At 33.8% G+C, this 18,622-nt stretch overlaps 2 protein-coding genes across 2 annotated transcripts; both read right to left on the bottom strand.

The window, feature by feature from the left end:
- Positions 1–3,567: 3,567 nt before the first annotated feature.
- LOC132625112 (probable hexokinase-like 2 protein) lies at positions 3,568–8,536 on the bottom strand. Its single transcript, XM_060339906.1, has 9 exons — positions 8,148–8,536; positions 6,620–6,800; positions 5,773–5,943; positions 5,385–5,459; positions 5,138–5,293; positions 4,959–5,057; positions 4,744–4,874; positions 4,256–4,337; positions 3,568–4,031 (listed from the first exon to the last, which is right to left on the bottom strand). Exons 1-9 carry the CDS (start codon positions 8,417–8,419, stop codon positions 3,723–3,725), a joined length of 1,476 nt encoding a protein of 491 aa, XP_060195889.1. The 5' UTR covers positions 8,420–8,536; the 3' UTR covers positions 3,568–3,722.
- Positions 8,537–13,272: 4,736 nt separating this feature from the next.
- On the bottom strand, positions 13,273–15,628 carry LOC132622748 (transcription factor bHLH18-like). The gene is made up of 4 exons (XM_060337412.1): positions 15,396–15,628; positions 14,706–15,281; positions 13,896–14,273; positions 13,273–13,805 (listed from the first exon to the last, which is right to left on the bottom strand). Exons 1-4 carry the CDS (start codon positions 15,429–15,431, stop codon positions 13,698–13,700), a joined length of 1,098 nt encoding a protein of 365 aa, XP_060193395.1. The 5' UTR covers positions 15,432–15,628; the 3' UTR covers positions 13,273–13,697.
- Between the last annotated feature and the right edge of the window lie 2,994 nt (positions 15,629–18,622).

Below are 18,622 nucleotides of genomic sequence, written 5' to 3'. Positions count from 1 at the left end.
TCCTGCTTCTCCATTGTCTTATTACTGTGTTTTTTATAATATCTCGAAGTTTGTTCGCCTTGTCCCCTAGTCACTTGGCTTTGGACTCACCAAACATAAACAAATGATTTTCTCTTTGTTTATTGATTATTTAAATTGGATCGTCATTATCCTTGGGTTAATCATAATTAATGGACTGGGAAGTGTTTGTGTGATTTACACTTTGTTAGGTAGATCATTATCATTTGATGTATCCCTAATTGTATCCTAAATTTCTGAAGCCGCAAATGCGTGCAACTTGTCATTAGCATATGTCGTATGCATCATTCTAGGTTAATCATTCTGTAATTTAACTTTATTAGTCAATTTTATGAAATAATCAATCATATTATCATGCAAAAGGATTGGATACAAGGAAAAAGAAATTACTCATATTCTTTGTCTTCATTAAATTCCATTAATTTATTATGGTTAAGTGTTAGATTGAGGTGAGCTTTTTCTTTTGCCGATGCATTGCACAATGATCTGTTTGGAGCAATGTTTAGAAAAGTTTTTTAAAAGAAGTGTTTGGTAGGCTGTTTTTATAAAATTTCTAGGTGCTCTAAACCAAGATTTTTTCTGCTTTTATTTAAAAAATTATAAACAAACACATTTGCATGGTCAAAGGACTCTTAAATTTTTTCATAGAGGAGAATCTAAGTTTATGTTAAATCTGCAGAGAACAGCACGCGGGTCTCTAGAAAGAGAACGTGTAAGAGAGACAGATAATCATATCTAATTAATTATGATGATTACCTTTTTCTTTTCATTTTTTTCTTGTGGACCGACAAAAAAATATGGTAGCAAAGCATCAAACTTTCTGGCATAACCTGCCCTACATTTTCCTTTCCTTGGTCCTCCCATGGTCCACGAAATACGAAAAAAATAATCACAAATGAGTATATTACTTTAGGAGGAATCTTTATCTAACTTAAATATTTAATATAATTGTATTGCTGGATCACAAATTATTACTAACCACTCCAACGTTATAAACTTTTAAAAACCTATATCAGTTTGAAATTTCTGATGACCTTTCTTTAGTAGTCTGATTGTTACACTATCTTCGTCCATGCTAAGGGAAAAGTTCGTAGCAATTAAAATAGAAAATAAAGAGGTTGAATTATTTGTTACAAACTTACAATCATATGGAAAAGGGTCCCAGATGTCACATGAGCTGTGAAATCTCAAAGAAAGATGCTAATTGATTCACGGTACTTGCATTTACCGACTTAAAATTGTTAAGTTCATGTTGGTCGAGGGAATAAGTTAGTGGTATTTTATATGGCTTTGTACGTACAATCTCGAGCTAGTTTTTGAGATTGAATTAAAACAAAAAATAATACTTTTACATCGTATCAGGGTCATACTCATCATTGTTGCGCTTCTCATAATGTTGGGCTTCCATAATTACGCTCCAATTGAGTCTTGAGCAGGGGTAACTTTTGAGTGAAGTGTCTAAAGCCTAGACTTTAGGCTTCTCTGTTTTTGAGGCCTTATTTTTCATCAATATAGATTATTATTTTTTTGGAAAACTATAAAATATTTTGAGTACTTTTTGTCATTAAAAGGAAAAGAAATAGATTAATTGACAGAGAAAAGGCCCTAAAATCAGTAACTTATAGTCATACAAATAGTCAATATATTTTTAGTACATTGACAAAAAAGAAGCCTCTAATTGGTATCTCTACAATACTCAATCAACTTTTAACCTTTCTCTGAACTTTAGTATACTTGTATACTTTTATATTTCTTCAAAAGAGTCTTGGACTATATTTCTATGAAAGACAAGAGTTACAATGTATGAATTTGCTATTTTTGTTTTTTCCGGGGCACCAAATATTGCAAGAGGTATATTGAAGCACCAAAAAGTATTCTCAAATCAAGTTATCAACTTCTTGAATCAAGTTCTATTATTTCAATTTTTTTGAATTGTTTTTGTCTAAAACTTGCTCGTTTTGATGTTTTACTATGTAATATATATTGACTCTTTAACTGTTTATTAGAATATAAAATATGTTAACTAGAAAATATGAATTCGGTTGTTCAAAACTCAAAAAAGAAAAAGAAGAATTGAGTCTTTGATACAATCTCAAAAAATAGCTCTCGAAGCAGTTAGTGAGAAATCTGACATAGATCCTCAAAAGTAGACTTCACATGAAAAATATACTATATGATTTTTTTAAATTCTTGTGTGATAAAAAAGGTTAAGACCCTCATTAAAGTTTGATTTAGGCTCCCAACAGTATTTAGCCGCCACCTGGTCTTGAGCGTGTAAGAGGGGGAAAGTGCTAAGTTCCATATTTGTTGAATGAGTGTTATCTTCTTGCATGGTTTCAGGAAATCCTTCCGGAGCTAATTTTTGAGGTTGAGTTAAGCGCAATCTTCGCAAAAAATGTTTATATGAAATTCTTCTAAATATGAGCAAATGGTTTCTAGAAAGCAACTACGTCACTTCCAATTTTGCTGAATGAATTTGATCAGTTAGTAAATTCAAAATCCAATTATTGAGATACTAACATGTATAAGTGAAAACTTGATTTCCAATTCACGTTATTTTTGTCAGTGTTCATCCTCTCCTCTGCAATTCAGTTAAAGTGAAACTGAATTTTCCAAAGGGAAAAAAAGAGGTAAGTATAAAATTTCATACAAATCAATTGTGGTCCTTGTACAGCAGTATAGTAGGAAAACAGTTCCTTTTTCCCATTTTCAACTTAATAGTTATGGGCTGCGCATATGGATCTTGTCCCTCCCAATCCACATAGTCTGCCTAAAGGGCCCAACTTCTATTGGACGCATTAGATGGTTGATAGCAACGGTTGGTGCAAATGGACACATCAAGCAACAACATTCATATAAATAGTCTTCAAATTTTGGGGGTGGTTGGGGTGCCTTTGTCTCTATGCTCGTTTTTTCTCATTTATGGAGCATTCTTGAATTCTCTTTGTAAAATTTAACCTTTTCCCAGAAGTGGAGGTAACCTTATTTTCAAGACAACAAACAAGACAGTGGTTTCATCAGATTGGTGTTTTAACTTGGCTGCTCTAGTCCTTTTCAATCTTTATGTAACACTTTTTTTTAATGCTCGTGGGGACTGATCCTTGTGATTGCACCATCATTTCTATCTTCAAAAAGTACATCTTCCTAGCATTATTCACCCTCATAAAACAAAACCTTTTGTTTGATGTGAAAAACAATGTACACAAGAAGCTGATTATGTAGGAGCCTTAGGCCACAATGTGTAAAGAAAAGTTACAATCTACGTTAGACAAGTAATCATCTTACAATTAAACATAATATATTCTTGGATATCTTATCTGTGCAGTATTATGAAATATTCTCCAGCTCAAGTTCAAAATTTTCAAGATTTGTGAAACTAGGCACGTTCTCTTCGACTATCATATACTACACTGGTTTTCTTGATTTTCTACATTTGATACAGGGGAAACATACAAGATAAGAAATGAGCAACACTTCCTCTTTCTTATTTGGCTAAACAGCCACTTGCTGTTTACTCAAACAGACAGTAGATGAAATGCAGATCCTTGGTTCAAGATAAAATAAGATGCTGAAAACAACATCTCAGTGGATCCGTGATGTAAAAGAATACAAATAAGTTAATTAGTAATAAATAAGATGCTGCAAACAATCTGATGTAACTATCTGTTATGGCTAAAACCACCAAGTTAGTATGAATTTGAGGCTTAAGGTTGTGAAGCAGCAATAAAGATGGAACTGGCTCCAGAGCCACCATGAGAGTGCTCAATAATCACATTGTCTGAGAGTTCATTGCCAAGCATCTCCCATACACTGCTATGCAGATAGTTCCTGAAAATGCGATAATGCTCATAGACACCACCTTCTACTGTAATGATGCTAATCCTATTAGAAAGTCTTCCCAATTTCTTTACAATCCCCACAATGCCAGCTCCAACTAACCGAGCTCCACGTTCTGCTACAACATCACAGACCTCCGCAACTAGTTCTCTTGCCGTCGTTGTAGAGTTAGTTATCTGCAATCAGCAGACTACTAAATTAGCACGTGTAGCAGAGCATAAAACGTGTACACATAATCTACTTATATGTAACGCATGTTGAAACCCCCTACATGAAACTAGAGAAATCACATTTCAACCCCCTCCCGTGACAGACAAATGAAAAACTAATAATGGAGAAACTGCAAGAACATTTCTTAGCAAATTATTTAAATTTGACAATTCTGATTTAAATGCCCTACCCCAAAAATTTCTGTCAGTTTCTCATCAATTATTTCATAATCCTCTGATGTGTCTTGATGCATGGCAGCCATATCAGGGGACCTGCCAAGAGCACTAGTCAACAATAGAAAGGATAACGTGACAGTAGTTATGTCAATCACAAATATGGAGCTCTAAAATGCCAATTGTTTCAAGCTGATTTTACTGCCAATATCTTATGACATTTACTAATTGTAACACAGTATCAAAAAAATATTTTTGATATCTGTCCCAATTAAATCCAGAGATGGAGAAATAGTTGCATATCCAGGCTACTTGGGTGGTAGAGCAATTTCCGCATAGAAGGAGGACAAATGCAAGTTTTCAGTACAGCTGGTGCGGACAAATTCATTGTAACGGTAATTTTTAAAGAAGAAAGAGAGAAAAGTTACTATCGAGTTTTTAATGAAAAAAAAAAATAAGATCCCAACCACCCTATATAGCTGATTAGAAATAAACTACATTTTACCTCAAGGAGTATGGAATTGCTAGCTTAGGTGGTACAGTATCTCCAAATAAAGCTGATTCCTGAGCCATCTTTAATAAGACTCTTCTAACAGTTTCTCCTAAATATGTACCTGAAATAAGCTTCTCAAATATCTGAAGACAAAATGAGATTAAGGAGTTAATGCAGTTCATGGAGATCACAGGGAACTGAGGGGGGCAGAAAAGTTAAGTGTCCACCTGACTACCAGGATATGAACTTTCGGCATCTAACGATGTGTCAAATTCGGTAATTGGAAGATGGCAAGATCTAAAATTCCCCCATTGGATATTAATTGCCTGCATAATCAAGCACTATAATGAAACATTGTAACATTTTGTAAGTTGGTATACTTAAAAATGTTGTCACCAGAATTTACAATTTCTTCTGGTTTTGGAGTCTGATCAGGCCATTTTACGACGGATTCTGCTGATTCTATATAAGCAGCATTAGTTCCCATCCCCAGAGTGACTGCAGCCACACTTTCTTTACTATAATACCTTCCTCCAGCCAAAACTCCTATGGTATCATCAACCTGCAGAATTTTCCACCCATAATTTGAATTTCAATCTGCACGAACAATTGCACCTCAACTATACTAAAAGGCTTCATCCGATAATTTTTACCAGGGCAAAAACTCGCTTGTCAACACAGTGCTTCTCCATGGCAGCATTGATTTCATTCAACAACTTGTTCCCTGCCTGAGATTACGATGTAGTAACGTATTCATGTTCTATCTATATTCATGTGAAAACTGTGAATCAATAATTATTGCTTGCAAGCGTGGATGGGAAAATACAAAGAATAATCATCAAATGAGCCATTGTGCTTGATAACCATATACACCTCAATTTCCATTATTGCAGCTGAACTTTTTGCAAATATATTGTCAATTAAATCTAACTGTTTTTAAGTTCCAAATGCATAGGACACATATTTGTTTCAGAAAATCTTGGTCCCTTCGAGAAAATATAATATGTTTAAATCTACTTAGGTAGTATAGAAAGACTCAACTGCATCTCCAAATAATGAGTCCTTCCATGTAATGGCTGTTTCCCTGGAGGCAGCTACTTCCGCAATTGTAGGTGATACAGTAAATCCCAGATTTTTCTCCCCTCCTTGTAGACCTTCACTATGCATGGAGATAAATTTTCCAAGCTCCACTGTTATCCAATCAAATAATTCCTGAAAGAGGTTCAAAAGGAAGACTTCTCATGAAACCTATAGCAACATTAAACCTGATAGTTTTGACACTAATTGACTGGTGAAGACTACAAGTCAGAAACTGCAACATATGGCTCTATGTCACCTTAACAAAGCTTCAGCAGTAAAATTGTCTAACTTGAAAAGAGAACTTTTCTGTTCAAGACTTGATGAAATTAAAAGAACATAGAAGAGACAGAGAGCTCTAGGACCTAAGATGAATCAATCTAATAATAAGAAAGCTATATGACCACATTAAGTTTATGACCTATACCATTTCTCATATCTAATTTCAGCCTTTAGGGCTGAACACCTTAAGTGACTAGAGTAAACCGAAAATCATGTAATTAAATAACTGCAATCTTAAATGCTTCAATTACATAGTAATGTTGAAGCAATATGCTCTTTCTTTTGTCAGGATCATATCAGCAGAGGTGGTAAGCTAATCATATCCCATAATAAGTACTCCTAGCAGTTAGAATCATTCATCAGTCAAAATAACTATGGAGGAAATCCAATATATCTTAGATTTTAGATGAATTGGGAATTTCATCATAAAAATACTTATTATAATAAAATATGTATCTTGCAATAAATAAGACCTATTGCTGTGAATTATCCAGCAGATAACACTTCTATTTCAAGGCAATGGATATACCTGGGAGCTGCTCTCTATTATGTTGGGAGGAATTGGAATTTCTTGCCTGTATAGATCCGAAATGGGTTCATTTCTTCCTCCAATACGTGAAATGGGTGCATTTTTTCCTCCAAGACGTGCTTGCACGATGATGAAGTTAGTTCCACGAAGATTAATTCCATAGTATAGACCTTTCTCATCACTGGCACCACATAAGTAAACAACTAATGAGCAACTAAAAAAATCCTCCTATTCAAAAGTTACAATGTAAGAACGCTCCCTCTTGAGCAATTGTCCTAACTACAAAAAAATATTCAAGTATAGTGATACTCTGAACTTACTGACTTAAATTTTCTATATCCACAATCCACATCTAGAGTTTGATTTCTCATATTGTAACTCAACTAATAGGTATTATCTCCGAAAGTCACTTTCTTTGATCAAGAAGAAAGTTTAGCTAATAACTATTAGTTGAGTGACTATCTAAGAAATCAACCCTCTACATCTACTTAAAATGGAATGCAAGCATAATTTGATTTTTCAACTTCGATGCGTGTTTCCATTTCTAAAATTTATCCATTGATCAAACTAGTCCCAAAATCTAACAAAAACACCAAGGATTATAGTTTAATGGTATCAGTGTGAGTCTTTCACACAATAGGCGTTGCTTCGATTCACACATTCCCCTCCCTTCCTCCCCATGTCATACCTTTTTTTCTTTTTAATGACATGGAACCGCAGCCGGTACCCTTCGGGTGCGCACAGGGTAAACCCAGCTCCTGTGCAATAGCTCGCAAACCATGTTGAAATATCAACCTTGCCTTGGAAGAAGAAAAATATTTTTTGATTTATGCGATGCATGAATTTAGTTAGTTCATGTATTTGGATATTAGTGTAAGGATACATGTATAGTTGAATACATGTATTTGAGAAAAAAAAAGGATGAATAGAATTAAATTATGATACATGTACTAGATTAGGTACATGCAGTCCTATAAATATCTAGGTACTATAGTCATGTGATATGAGAAGAAGAAAAAATGTAACCTTTTATGTAAAGTTGGTGGAAAATATATTTTCCCCACTTCTCTTCAAAGAGAATGATTGAAATTGTAAGTCAAGTTGTCTTTAACCGAGAATTTAAATTATTTGAGTGTTCTTTCCTCCCCGTTTTTCCAACATCGACACAGGAGAGATAACCCGCACTTCCGTTACAAAACATAAAAATTCAAGTGGAATTTACTTTTTAGTTAACTCGGGCAAAACTGAATGACTTTATGTGACAAAAAAAAAAAAAGACTCTAGTGTGATAAAACTTTAAAGTTGAATGACTTTTATGTGATATAAAAGAAAAAAGTAAATTTTTGTGTGATAGTTGAATGATTTAATACGTACTAACAAAAAAATAGAAAAGTGACTTTTGCATAATAAACTCAAAATTGAATGACCACCAGAAAAAAAAGAACATAAACTATAAATGAAGAATGAAAATGTAATCAACAAGATAGAATTAAATTCAATTGGCGAGGAAGAATCAAACTTATAGTACCCAGTGGGTAGTGAAGGTAAGCAAGAAGGAAGCATTTGAAGGCTAGATTCAGTATTAGTTAAACCAGCTTGAATGTCAGCAACAAGATCATCAGCAATTAGCCATAATTTAGGAACAGGTGTTGCACATTCTCTTGCAAATTTACGAAGAATACGCTGTGCATGTCTCCACCGTTGCTCGCTCCGTCGCTTCCATTGTCTCACCAACAGCACCGCCGCTACCACGGTGGAAGCCGTCGTCAGTGCTGCCAATACCACCACTTCCTTCCTCATTGATCTTTACTTCTGAATCTTTAATTTCTGTTAGGTGTTTTTTGATATTTTGTCGTGTCTCAACATCCATGCTTGTAATTAATCGCCTGTTTTTGTGTTGATCAATAAGACAACTGAATTACGACATCCGTGGAATAAAGAACGAGTTTCTTGGCAAAACTGTTCAATACTGAGTGTATGATCCAGTACTTCGAGTCGGGTTTACTCCGAACGGTACTATGGTGGGCTTTTTGGGCCTAATTACTTTGTTGGGTTTGACATTCTATCATACAAACGAGGGTCATTTGCACTTTTGTCTCCATTTTGTGCTGGTCTTTAATTTTGTCCTTCAAATGAGCTGGTCTTTAATTTTTTTCTCTTCAAAATTGAACTTATGCCTATAAAGGAATAAGTTACGCATTATATCCATAAGTAATGCCCTCGTCCTTACAGAACTTTATGCCCCTATAGGCATAAGTTCAATTTTGAAGGCCAAATATTAAATACCAGTCCATTTAAAGAACAAACAGTGCAATTACTTTTAGAATTGATGGAGCTTTAACTTTTTAGCCAAAAAGGATGGTCATAAGATTTTCTTCAATTAATAAGAAAAATATGTTGTTGTGACACTTAAACGTGATTGGTATTAACTTTAATGTATAGTCTATAATCCTCAAAATTTGATTTTATGAATTTGTCTATGTGAAACAATATTTTTCTCAAATGTTGGAAACACTAATTCTTATAAGCAAATCATTATTTAGATTTGAAACTGCAGCCTAATTGTTGTAACACCTCCTGCTCCATTCATTTACAAGGTACAAAATCAAGTAAAGGTCCTCCCCTCCACCATATTTTTGAAAACCATCTAATTTACACTCCTTTAATTTTTTGTTTCCATAAAAGTATCAAAGCTAGTTTTTTCAGGTAAGATTGACAATGGATGGCACTAAGGGCTTGTTTGAAAAGTCATTTTTGTTTGACATGTTTATCTGGCCAAATACTACTTGATAAATATGTAATTTAGTGTAATTGAAAGAAAGTAATTACACTTATCAATTATCAACAAGACAAAGAATTATTTGTAATTACATGATGTATTTACCTGTTTACTTTTCAAATTCTTTTTTCTCATTTTAATATTTTTATTTACACATATATTTTCCACATATTAAATATTGTTTACATCTTCATCTTTCAAAAGCTTATTTAATTTTCATAATTAGTTTTATTTAAAATAAAAGAAGATCAAACTCTGTAATTATACTTGTGCAACTAAATATAACATTGAAAATTACACTGTAATTATGTTACGACAAATAAACAGATCATTATAATACACTGTAATTATGTTACGATAAATAAACAGATCATTGTAATTACTATAATTACTTAGTTGTATAATTACTAGAATTTCCAAACAGGCCCTAAATGAAGATTAACATGAATAATTTCTTATTTTCTTTAGTTGTTTGACTATGAGACCAAAAAGGATTGGTATCCCATTAATGAACCATTAACCGTCCAAAAAAAGGCAAGTCAAATGAATAGAGAGTGTGATTAAGAAATAAAGTAAGTGTGAAGCCCCAGGGAATAGTATTGTAGTAACTTTTTGAGTTGATTGTCAAGTACGGGGTGCTAACTGCTAAGGAATCGAATCCGCGACTTTTGTAGTAAAAAAAAAAAATTAAACCAAACTAGTATAAAAATAAATAAATTACATTAGTAGTATTCACGCACGAAATTCGTGCGTGAAAGGACCAAAGTGCAAAATTGGACTTTGGGCCTTTCACGCATGAATTTCATGCGTGAAGGAGAACCCAATTTCTCATGCTTCTTTCTTACTAATCATGACTTGCAAGTTGTAGGCATTTGTTATCATGATTTGCAAGTTGTACGTGCAAATAGGCTTGACAGTATTTATTATTAGAGTTCGGAACCAAAATGCCCCCAAAAAAATCACTTTGAACCAAAAAAAAAAAATTATAACGCAGTAAAATACTGCGTTATAGAAACAGTACCAAAAAAAAAAATTGGCCAACTTTATTTTTTGCAACACTTAGTGTTTTTTTCCATATTTTGACCAATGATTAGTCGTGTGTCAAGACTCCGAAACGTCAATATTTTATATAGAACCTGATATTTTTTTCTGCGTACGATAATGTAGGCCCAATACATCAAGGATACGTAGACGTTCGGATCGTCATTTTAGGGGTTGAAAAGGTGCCCAAAGTAAGTTTTGTTTGGAAAAACTTAGTGTTTTTTTCATACTTTGACCAACGATTAGCCGTGTGTCAAGACACCAAAACGTCAATATTTTATATAGAACCTGATATTTTTTTCTGTGTACAATAATGTAGGCCCAATACATTAAGGATACGTAGACGTTCAGATCGTCATTTTAGGGGTTGAAAATGTGCCCGAAGTAAGTTTTTTTTGGAAAAACTTACTGTTTTTTCATACTTTGACCAACGATTAGCCGTGTGTCAAGATTTCGAAACGTCAATATTTTATATAGAACCTGATATTTTTTTCTGCGTACAATAATGTAGGCCCAATACATCAAGGATACGTAGACGTTCGGATCGTCATTTTAGGGGTTGGAAAGGTGCCTGAAGTAGGTTTTGTTTGAAAAAACTTAGTTTTTTTCCCATACTTTGACCAACGATTAGTCGTGTGTCAAGACTCATAAACGTCAATATTTTATATAGAACCTGATATTTTTTTCTGCATACAATAATGTAGGCCCAATACATCAAGGATACGTAGACGTTTGGATCGTCATTTTAGGGGTTGAAAAGGTGTCCGAAGTAGGTTTTGTTTGAAAAAACTTAGTTTTTTTCCATACTTTGACCAACGATTAGTCGTGTGTCAAGACTCCGAAACGTCAATATTTTATATAGAACCTGATATTTTTTTCTGCGTACAATAATGTAGGCCCAATACATCAAGGATACGTAGACGTTCGGATCGTCATTTTAGGGGTTGAAAAGGTGCCCGAAGTAAGTTTTGTTTGAAAAGACTTAGTGTTTTTTTTCATACTTTGACCAACAATTAGTCGTGTGTCAAGACTCCGAAACGTCATACTTTGACCAACGATTACTGCATTATAGATTTGTTTTAGCACTGTTTCTATAATACAGTATTTTACTGCGTTATAATTTTTTTTTTTTGGTATTATTTCTATAACGCAGTATTTTACTGCGTTATAGATTTTTTTTTTTTTTTTTGTTCAAAGTGATTTTTTTGGGGGCATTTTGGTTCCGAACTCTAATAATAAATACTTTCAAGCCTATTTGCACGTACAACTTGCAAATCATGATAACAAATGCCTACAACTTGTAAGTCATGATTAGTAAGAAAGAAGCATGAGAAATTGGGTTCTCCTTCACGTATGAATTTCATGCGTGAAAGGCCCAAAGTCCAATTTTGCACTTTGGTCCTTTCATGCACGAATTTCGTGCGTGAATACTACTAATGTAATTTTTTTTTTTTGTACTAGTTTGATTTAATATTTTTTTTTTGGTACTACAAAAGTCGCGGATTCCCATAGTCTTCTGTACTACTAAAAAGTGGTGCCGGTTCATCATCTTCCACACTACTTTTCACTTTTCAAACTTGGGATTTATATTTCTTCCTTTCTTTGAATCAAGTAAAAAGAAGAAGTTGAAACTTCTTTCAACTTCTTCTTACGATTTTATGTTATAATTAGGACAACCTTTTAGTCAAATGGAAAAAAGGGTTCCATAAAGTTAAGAGAATCATACTTTTGGGAGAGAATACGTAAAAACCTCCCTTAAGTATTCATGTTTTTGTAATTTTCATATTTCTTACTATAATTAAGCTATAGGGTATTATTTGGGTTAATTTCACTGACTATCACTAAATTTACTTTCTTTTTAACTCTAAAGTCACAAAACTGTTTTCGTAATAGTAAATCACTAAGCTAACTACTTTTGACTCTAAAATCATAAAACTAATTTTTGTAACAATAAAGTCACTAAATTATGAATGAATACTACGTTCATAAAAAATGAATCACTAAAAACTGAAATTTTTGGCCGAACAATAACATGTCACCGCCACATCATTAATTTTACCATTGTGTACATGTTACGTGAGAAATATTTTATTAAAAATTTATATTGTCATAACTTATATCTTAATTTCACTCACGTCGCAACTTGCAAGGCCTCTTGTCATGAGAGAATTTATGAAGGAACTTACATATTTGCAGAAATATAACTTCGTAAACAATGTGGAAAATTTAGGATAATTATTTTGCTCAAATAGAGTTTTAGATGGTGTAAGAAAAATATTTAGGCAAGCTATGTATGTGCAAGCTATGTATGTATTGAAACTCCATGGGAAAACCATTGTGGTAACATATCTAAGGGAATTTTTGTCGGCACGATAGGAGAGTACGCCTAAGAAATTCTTTTATATTCATTAAGTGTGCAAAATATGAATATTCATTAACGGTATTTGGAAACAATTTATCTAACGGGATTTATGAATATGTTGAGAACTATCATTTCATATGTCCGAATATTTAAAAATTGGAAAGTATGCCACTTTTTAAAATTATCGAAAGCCTTAAAGAATATTCTAAAAGATACTAATGTAAAACGTAGATGGGGCGAAGATGTAATAGGATTGACTAGATATTTATGAATTTTATGTGTTGTGAAAATTATCATCCTGTATTTTGAGAATGTTTATTTTTTATCTCTAATAAAAGGCTAACCTATCCTCTAATACTGCTTGCCCATCGATCAGGTTAGCCGGATTTGGGTGTGACAGGATTGAGGAGAATGTGATACTTTCATGCATCCAAATTAAAGACGACAAGGGATTTAACTAATTACCGTAACTCCAATAAACATGTATTTATTACACCATCAAGCCATCAATACAAGTAGACAAAAACTATTGTCGAGTAGTATACAAGAAAGGCCAAAAATTAGTTACTTAAAAGCCCAAAAACAAAACGAGAGAAAAGAAAACTAAACGTGCATGGCCTGTAGCTAGCAGTCCCCCAAAGGAGAACAAGAATAGGACCACTTAGTGGAACTCCATGACTTGTCAAAAAAGAGTGAGCCAGCCTCATTTGTAGCAAGTGGGGCTATTGTAAAACGGGTCCCAACTTGTGACCCGAAAAAAAAAAAAACATAGCCCCAGTCCACAATAATGAAAACCTTTTACCCAAAAACGAAGTCAATGAGACCCACCTTTACATTCTAAATTAACACTATCACTGAAATAGCCGAAAATTAGCTTCTGACAATCTTGAAATTCTCTATGCAACTAGAGAATTGGATTCTTCATGGCTACTGATAAGCTTCATTATAGACAAACGTATTTTATTCGCGACATATTTCGTTGACATGTTCAGCTGATGATCCATCTGTTTCAAAAATTTTGTTCAAAATATTAGCTACATAAGTCAATTGGAGTAAATGATAGTTCAATGAATTTCAAAAGATTATGTTAATACCTGAGCAACAATGGTCATGTGAGTCGTATTATAGCCAAAAGGGATGACGCTACTACTAGTAATAGTGAGACGAAACTTTTCTATTTCGCTGAATATTTCCTTTATTATTCTTGCTTGCTTTATGCAACAAATCCTAATCAAAACGTTTCCATCTGCAGCTCTAACTTCAGTATCTGGGACTGATTTGTTGGTTCTACCATTAGAGTTTTCATTAGAAGTAATTGAAGAATTGTCATAACTTGAGAACAATCGAGGTCTCTTAACTGCAACTGCCGGTTCCTCGCTATATTTATTGGCTTGTTCCTCGAGGGTTTTTACTTGTTCTTGCAGCTGTTTTATGTATTTAATCGCGTCTCCCAGTATTGATGCCTTGTCCAACTGTTACAAGATTAACAAACACCAGAATACACAAATTTAGAGACGAATTTAGGATATAATCCTAATGAATTCAAGATTTTAAATCCTTTATTGGAAGTATGATTCAAATAAAAAATATTTATACTATGATCTAAATATGATTCAAATCAAAATATTTATACCATGGTCTAAAATAATTATTGTGGGTTCAATTGAACCCATCCCAAACACTATAAATTGGCTCATCATAACACTATAAATTGACACAATCAATCTCAAGTATGGTTACAATTTTAGAGTTGCTATATAGGATATAACTCTCAAACAAAGTGGAGGTCAGATACTAAGCACTTCATCAAGTTTTTTTTTTTTTTTTTTTTTTTTTAAAGCACTACATCAAGATTTTTCAGTAGCTTTTGACATAAAATGACGAATAGAGTGAAAAAAAAATACCTTCTTTAGGTCTGGGATGAGGGTAGACAAAGTTATAAAGTACTGTGTGAGCCTTTCTCTTCGTTTTCTTTCAGCCAGAACGTGGTCTTGTGCCTGTAAAGGTGTCCTACCATAACCCTTCTTCTGAGTATTATCATCAGCCCCAAATCCCATGGCCTGGAATAGTTGCTGACTATCGTCAAAATCTGAGTCCAGAGAAATATTTGACGAGGAGAAGTTTATGGTAGTTCCTGATGGGACCTCAGACTTCACGGAGGTCTTCAATTTTTCAAAGTAGTTTTGGGCAGAAGAAGTAGTGGTTGATGGCGAACTTGTGTTAGAGAAAGAAATGACATTGGATGAAGACGACGGCGGAGGAGAGGTAGAAGGAGAAGAAAAAGAGGTATTTTGGTAATCAGTGTTTGTGGAACTGCAAAAAGCTGGCTCTCCCTCTAATAAAATTTCAGCAGCCTGAGAAGCTTGAACATTACCATAGGTGCAAGAGGTAAAAGGGTTATTATTGAAAGGCAAATCGTCAAATGTGGTCATCATTTGGCAGTGATCAATGTAGTTAAGATCATTCATATTCATAAGATCCTGTATTTGTCAAAGAACATGTTAATTACTACAAGGTACTAGATAAAATTATAGGGAACTTTCGCAACAAAAGAAAACTTCTCTAGCTAATAAGTGCTCATATTATTGTCTTACCATTTCAGACCACCATGTAGCTGATGAAATATCCATTCTTGAGAAGAAATTGTGTATATCTTAAATAATCAGTACTCTCCAAGGTTTAGATCTTGCCTATATAAATAGATTCCAAAATCACAATCAGTATCTTGTGTAGATATTTGAGGAACACAAATTAAGTGGATATATGAAGTCTCGTGTAAAGCAGTGGAAAGTATTCCCTTAGACTCAGAGGGATAAAAAGACTTTTGGTTTCAGATGTTGTATGTCAAGAATTCTTGTGTTTTTATACTTGTACTTTGCTTGAATGATTGTGTTGACTGCAAGAAAATAGAAGAAAAGAGGAAATAGGTTGAACATCAATTAAATATTGTGTTCTCACTCTATGATTATTACTCTTGGAAATACTACAACATAAAATATTAGAAGTAATAGGCACGTGTGGAAAGTTTCGAGGATCGTTGGAAGCTTCGTGTTTGTTTCTCTTAATTCAAAAGCGATGGAAAGAAAATAAAATTTTGATCTCTATTTGCCAGAGTCCGTATTAACTTTTTGACCACCCCCTAATACAAATATGTTCCGGTTAATGCGAATCATCTGTGGACTTTGGGTTTACCCACGTTTTCTGTTGGTAGTAGCGGTTCAATTTTGAACCCGAGTCTTTTGCGCGTAGCGGTGTGAATACTACTATCGTATTATCTACTTAAAAGATATACTCCTCGTACGGCTATTACCCTCTCTGTCACATAATACAATTTATACAATTTTTGTAATACATTTTTCGTTTTAGTTTATTCCCAAAAAGATAACTTTTATAAATTTAGAAATAACTTAATTTTAAATTTCTCATTTTATATTTATTAGATGGTTAAACCACACATATATTAATGATTAGATCACATGTTATAAAGATCATTTTTTTTTAATTAATCGTGGCGTCAGGACAATTTATGTGCACCTTAACTAATTTTATATGGTCACCAGCACATGTCCCTAGTAATCCTGTTCATCAAGGTTGTGACACATGAAAAGAAATCATCTAATAACATTTTTGTCTCGCTGGGACTTTAGATGAGAAGAAATCATCTAATGTCTTACGTTGCCACACGAGTCCGGAACCAAAATGACCTAAAAAAAAAATATTTTGAACCAAAATACCCAACAAAAAAAAAGGTTACATAACTACCTTTAGCGCGGTAAAATACTGCGCTAAAGCACTTAACCGTGACAGAGCCGTTAGGTGCTTTAGCGTAGTATTTTACTGCGCTAAACCAAAGTTTCACTGACCTATAGCGCAGTAAAATACTGCGCTATAGGAGTCCACCTTTTTCCAAAAACAACCTCTTATTAAATTTTTACTCTTTTTTACGTAGTTTAGCCGTATATTAATCATGCTTTGAGACTCCGGAACTTCAATATTTTATATAGAACCCTACTTATATTTGTACAATTAATAAGGTAGGCTCAATACATCAAGGATACACAAAAGTTTGGATTGTCGTTTTAGTGGTTGAAAAGTGCTAGAAGCCATTTTTTGTTTGAAGACTTGTAGTCATTAGCTTTACGTTATTTATCTTTTAGGGTTTCATGTTATTTTTAAATTAATGCTTAACTTTATTTCGAATGTTTCACGTTTTTTTTAATTATCAATTTAGGATGTGAAACTATAAACAATAATAAAGACTAAGATAATATTTATAAATATGCAAAAAATATATAATATTTACGATAAACTGTACAACACTAATGTATATACACTATCGTGGATGGGTCCCACATGTGGTATGTCTGAGACTATCCTTAGGCCTAAGGCTCATACCATCCCCACCGCCCTCACCATCGTCTCCATCGCCCTTTTTCCTCTTAATAACCGGGCGCTCCAAGTCATGATTCTTCCCCTGGACCGTGTGCCCTTGACTAGAATGTGCTTCTTCTTGGGATCTGGTCCCGCTAGCACAGGCAGAACCTCATGCTGACATGGGTCTAGAAACTCGACCTCTTCCTCGTCGGGAGTCGCCACTGCAGGCGCTGAAGGATGAACCTGAAAAGTATATAATAATTAGTACCATTTCTTATTTATATTGAATACATTAACTTTTGTTGAATAATCAAACCTGTGTGTCAACGGGCGCCTGAGTAGGCTCCTGAGATGGGTCTGTAGGCTCCTGAGATGGGTCTGGTGGTGAATATGAGGTAGTCTCCTGAACGAGATGCTGTTCGAAGTCCAAATAAAGGTTATAAAAATTAAATAAATATTTACCTTATATAGAATAAAATTTGCTTTAAGTAAAAATCTTACATGCCTCTGTAGTCTCATGAGAAGACACCTCTGCCTCGGTAGGCTGATGAGAAGCTCCTGAATGGGTCGCTCCTGTGGACCCACTGGCACCGAATCCTAAAATATGAAAAAAACGAAATAATAAGTAACATACATATTTAAAATAAGTACTTTAAATAATCATATATATATATATATATATATATATTAAATATTGGCCTTATATTGAATAAAACTAATTTTAATAAAAAGCTTACCTGTGGCTCGACAGTCACATGGGAAGACACCGCTGGCTCGGCAGGCCCATGAGAAAACGCTTGAGTGGGTGGCTCTGGTGGACCCACTGGCGCCGAATCCTAAAATATAAAATATTACTAAATAATGAGTAACATATATATATAAAATAAGAAATTTAAATGAACAAATAAGTATTTTAAATACTAACCAGGATCAAAATCTTATCGAAGTCAAGAATCCTGGCTCCCTCTAAATTCCTCACAGGCCGCTCATCAGCTAATGAAGCGCGTAACGCCGCCCAATCAACGTTATGACGCTCCTCCATGTATAGAGGTGGGCATTTGGTTTTTCGGTTCGGTTTTATCAAACTTCGGTTTGGCTATTTCGGCTTCAGTTTTTTGAAGGTGGACACCGAACACCGAACCAAACTAGTTCGGTTCGGTTCGGTTTCAGTTTTTTCAATTTAGTTTTTTTGATATAATATTAGAAGCGATTCCATTGACACTAATTCAAAATCTCAAAAGCAATAAAATATAAAACTGATAAATTGAAATCAAAATCAAACAAACAGGATACACAAGAACAGAAAACTATAATCATGATATAGGATTACTAGGTGTTATATACATACCGTAAGAATAATTAAGAAAACACATAAAGAACATACATTAATCCTAAAGACGCATCCTAGTTACCTTTCTTTGTTTAGGATATTTGATTTTCTCAATTG

This window comes from Lycium barbarum, chromosome 12, assembly GCF_019175385.1.
Source record: "Lycium barbarum isolate Lr01 chromosome 12, ASM1917538v2, whole genome shotgun sequence".
Lineage (NCBI taxonomy): Eukaryota > Viridiplantae > Streptophyta > Magnoliopsida > Solanales > Solanaceae > Lycium > Lycium barbarum.
The sequence above is the reverse complement of the archived record's forward strand: the minus strand, read 5'-3'. Positions and strand labels throughout refer to the sequence as shown.

What these genes read in the sequence shown, in the direction of transcription:
- LOC132625112 (XM_060339906.1), bottom strand. Translation starts at nt 8,419, where the DNA reads ATGAGGAAGGAAGTGGTGGTATTGGCAGCACTGACGACGGCTTCCACC. An exon ending in TAATAGAGAGCAGCTCCCAG is followed by an intron (nt 5,944 to 6,619) that starts GTATATCCATTG and finishes AACCTCTTTCAG; the next exon opens with GAATTATTTGATTGGATAAC. An exon ending in GCAATTCCATACTCCTTGAG is followed by an intron (nt 4,338 to 4,743) that starts GTAAAATGTAGT and finishes TGCTCTTGGCAG; the next exon opens with GTCCCCTGATATGGCTGCCA.
- LOC132622748 (XM_060337412.1), bottom strand. Translation starts at nt 15,431, where the DNA reads ATGGATATTTCATCAGCTACATGGTGGTCTGAAATG. An exon ending in TCATCCCAGACCTAAAGAAG is followed by an intron (nt 14,274 to 14,705) that starts GTATTTTTTTTT and finishes ATCTTGTAACAG; the next exon opens with TTGGACAAGGCATCAATACT. An exon ending in ACATGACCATTGTTGCTCAG is followed by an intron (nt 13,806 to 13,895) that starts GTATTAACATAA and finishes TTTTTGAAACAG; the next exon opens with ATGGATCATCAGCTGAACAT.